The sequence below is a fragment of the Impatiens glandulifera genome, chromosome 8 (assembly GCF_907164915.1).
Source record: "Impatiens glandulifera chromosome 8, dImpGla2.1, whole genome shotgun sequence".
Taxonomy (NCBI): domain Eukaryota; kingdom Viridiplantae; phylum Streptophyta; class Magnoliopsida; order Ericales; family Balsaminaceae; genus Impatiens; species Impatiens glandulifera.
This window is the reverse complement of record NC_061869.1, coordinates 5,295,912-5,299,663: the sequence shown is the minus strand read 5'-3', so window position 1 is coordinate 5,299,663 and position 3,752 is coordinate 5,295,912. Positions and strand designations below refer to the sequence as shown.

General features: G+C 34.6%; 1 protein-coding gene across 1 annotated transcript; it reads right to left on the bottom strand.

The window, feature by feature from the left end:
- Window positions 1-2,125: 2,125 nt before the first annotated feature.
- LOC124912756 (beta-D-glucosyl crocetin beta-1,6-glucosyltransferase-like) lies at window positions 2,126-3,496 on the bottom strand. The gene has a single exon (XM_047453403.1). It carries the CDS (start codon window positions 3,494-3,496, stop codon window positions 2,126-2,128), a length of 1,371 nt encoding a protein of 456 aa, XP_047309359.1.
- Between the last annotated feature and the right edge of the window lie 256 nt (window positions 3,497-3,752).

The window sequence follows — 3,752 nt, the reverse complement described above, 5'->3', positions numbered from 1 at the left end:
TGGGATTGATTAAATGTAAATATGGTAGGATAAGTCAAGTTGGTTCACCAAAAAATCTTATAGACCTGTAGGATGCAACATTTGGGGTGGTATTTATGCCATGTGGAAGGTTTATCAGGAGCATTCGATTTTTATTGTAGGTGATGGAAGTTCAATTAATCTTTGGGACGACACTTGACGTGGTGGTAAATGTTTGACGAAGATTTTTCTCGAGCTTGATTTTATTTCTATTTGTAGAGATGCATCGGTCAAATATATGCTTGACATTCAGTTTAGTGGTTTTATTAACCGTATCAAATATAGAAGAAGATTGAATAGTGAGAAAACCATGTCCAATGATAGACTTTTGTTCATGGTTAGAAATAAGGGTTTAAACCTATCTTCTCGGGATTCTATGCGGTGGCGTGATCTTAATAAATTTCATGTGGGACATTGTTACACTTTGTTCAATAAAGTTAGCCCGATTGATATTTATTGGGGAAATTTATGAGAGTCTAAGATGTCTACCAATATTTTTTTTGTGGGAGTGTTATTCACGACGGAATTCTCATTGACGATAGATGTATGAAAAAAGACGTGATTGTTATAAGTCGTTGTCGTATGTGTTACAAAGAGGTTGAGACAACTTCTCATTTACTTTTAAACTGTCACATTGTTGCAAGTATATGGAGTTTTTTTTTGTGGAATTTGACTAGAATAAAATGGGTTATGTCGGAAACCATTAGTGACTATTGGAAGACATGGATTGGGGCTACTAAAAATGCGAGGCTTAGAAGACGAGTCTCTATACCTATAATTTTCTGGTACATTATCTGGTTGAAAAGAAATCAGAAAACATTTAACAACGAAAGTACGCCTTAAAAAGTTATTCACAATGTTATTATTATGATGATGTTGGAGATTAAATCCAAAATACATGTGAATTCGTGTGAAGATCTTAATGTATTCAATATGTACATAACTTTTTTTTATATAATGTTTTATCGTAATACTTAAACGATTTTTATTAAATTAATTATTTAGAAAAAACGTTATATCCATAATATTTTTTTTTTGTCAGTTAAAAAGGTGAATTGCGAAATTAAAATGATTAAGAAAAACATTTTATTTTTATGCATTAAAGAAAACTTTTAATCCCACGTTTTCATTTTTTTTTCTCTCTCTATATATATTTTAAAACTTAGTATATTTACTATTTTATTTCAAATTTTAATGTCATTCATCTTCCTACTTGATTTTCTCTATTTTAAATCACAAGTATTAAAATCTCTATTTTTTTTTTTTTTAAGTTCTAATTTCAATTGAATTCTATATACTATTTTTTTTTATTTTTTTTAATAAATATAATTATTTTGTAACATGGGCATTTAGGATTTGTATCTCCCAAATCCGACCAGCTTGAAACAATATGTAAAAATGCAATAAAGAAGAACACAAGAAGACACAGATTCATAGTGGTTCACTCAAATTGAACTACGTCCATTTCAGCCACCACCAGATTTCACTATGAAAAAGTAAATAATTTTTGTCTCACACTTTATCTCTCTAGAATTATGTCTCTCCCTTATAAACCCTTAATAATAACATATTTATAAAATAAACATTCAAGTAATAATCCTAAATAATTCTTGGTTAGGCTCGAGCCCAAATACAAATCCAATAACAATGTAAAGTTCATTATAAATGTAGCTTCTAGCTCAACATGAACTTCCTCACAATTAAAATTGAGTCAATTAAAATTGAGTCAACTTTTCACTTATACGAGTTTGACATAAAAGACAAATAAAACATGATCAAACCTTTGAATTCAAAATCTCTCTAGAACCCTCAAATAAAACATGATCAAACCTTTGAATCAAAATCTCTCCAGAACCCTAAAGTTGACCCACGATTGTTTAACACAAAGTAATCATTCACAAACCATTCCAACACCATGACATACAAACCACACAAAACAAAAAGAAATACCAAACAGTACATCAAAGGATATTTAACATAAACTTAACCTTACCTTCTTACCTTTGATTTCAACTTCCCTTTTCTTCTTTCTACTTCTACTTCTGTCTTATTATATTTTTATTACTCTTAGATGCTACAGAAGATAGGGTTAATTAAGCTTTGAGAATTAATCCTTGCTTTCTCCATCAATATTCTTCTTGTTCTTGTGAAGCTTGTACAATTCTTCAACAACAACATCAATGTCTTGATCCCCTTTACTTTTGATATTTTCTCTCATTTCTCTTGCTTTATCCCTCATTTGCTTCCCCTTATCACCTATTATCATTTCCCTTATCAAATCTGCAATCTCTTCTCCATCAAAGCCTCCATTATCATCTCTATTTACTTCCAAACTCACACCAATCTCCTCCAGTAGCCTTGCAGTCACTGGTTGTTCATAGTTCATTGGTATAGCCACAATTGGGATTCCAAATGACATAGCCTCTATTACAGAACCCCACCCACAATGGCTTACAAATCCTCCAACATTTGGGTGCCCCAAGATTCTAGCTTGTGGTGCCCAATTCTCAATTACAAGTCCTCTATCCCCTACCCTCTTAAGGAATCCATTGGGTAAGACTTCTTCAATTGAAATCTTCTCCTCAGAAGGAAATCTAAGTACCCAAATGAAATTCACCATGCTTAACTCCAACCCTTTTGCTATTTCCTCTGTTTCCTCCCTGGAAAGAAATGACTCTGATCCAATCGACACGAGAATGGTCGATGATGTATCCTTATTGTTAAGCCACTCCATGATCTGGCTATTATCATTATCATCATCTGCGTCTTCCTGTTCTAGAAGGAGCGGACCTGTGGGGACTATCTTTTTGCCAAATAGTTTGGATCCGTATTCGATGTATTTCCCTTCCATTTTTTCAAAAGTCTTGTAGAATATAATGTCACAGGTTTTAGCGAATGAAGAATGACTTGCAGGACTTTGGCTTCTGAGCCCTTTCATCATTTCTTGAAATTTGTGGTTCCAGTAAGTTCCCCGAAGATTCAAGGCGGGATAAGGGAAGTCAACATCCTGTTTACGAATTTTATGGAGAACATAAGAGATGTTGCAAGCGCACACAGGGATGAACTGAACGGCTGGTATTCCGAGTGAAGCGGCGGGGATGGAAGCCCATTGCTGGAGGGAGTCGTAAATGAGTATGTCCGGTTTGAGGGTTTGAATGATTTGGGTGAAAATTGGGCCGGACATGTCCATGGCTTTTTTGAGAACTGGGTTGAGGTGAAGTGGGAGGCCATTTGTGGTGTGGAGATTGGGAGGAAGGTCGGGTTGAGATGGGAGATGGAATTCGATGAGTTTGATCGATTGAGAGTATTTGTGGGTGACCCTTTTCTGGATAGAGCTCAGATTGATGGGAGTTGAGCATAGATAGATTTGGAAGTTTCTGTCGGCAAGTCTTTTGGCAAGCTCTAAGGAAGGAGAGATGTGGCCATAGGCCACCCATGGGAACATTAAAACATTCAAGCATGGCTTCTTCGTCTCCATATTCATAGATGATGAATTCAGAGATGATGAATTGAATTTGTTAATAATGGCTAGCTTCTTCCTCAAATATATAAATCAATCAAACTTAATTCAGTTTTGGGTTACAATGAAAACGTGTTACAATAATGAAATCATTTGTTCCACATACGTGCTTCATCTCCCTCCCTCCATGCATGTTAACAAAATGTGGAAACACGTGCTTCATCTCCCTCCATGCATGTTAACAAATGTTGATCTAGTGCTTCTCCTTAACAAA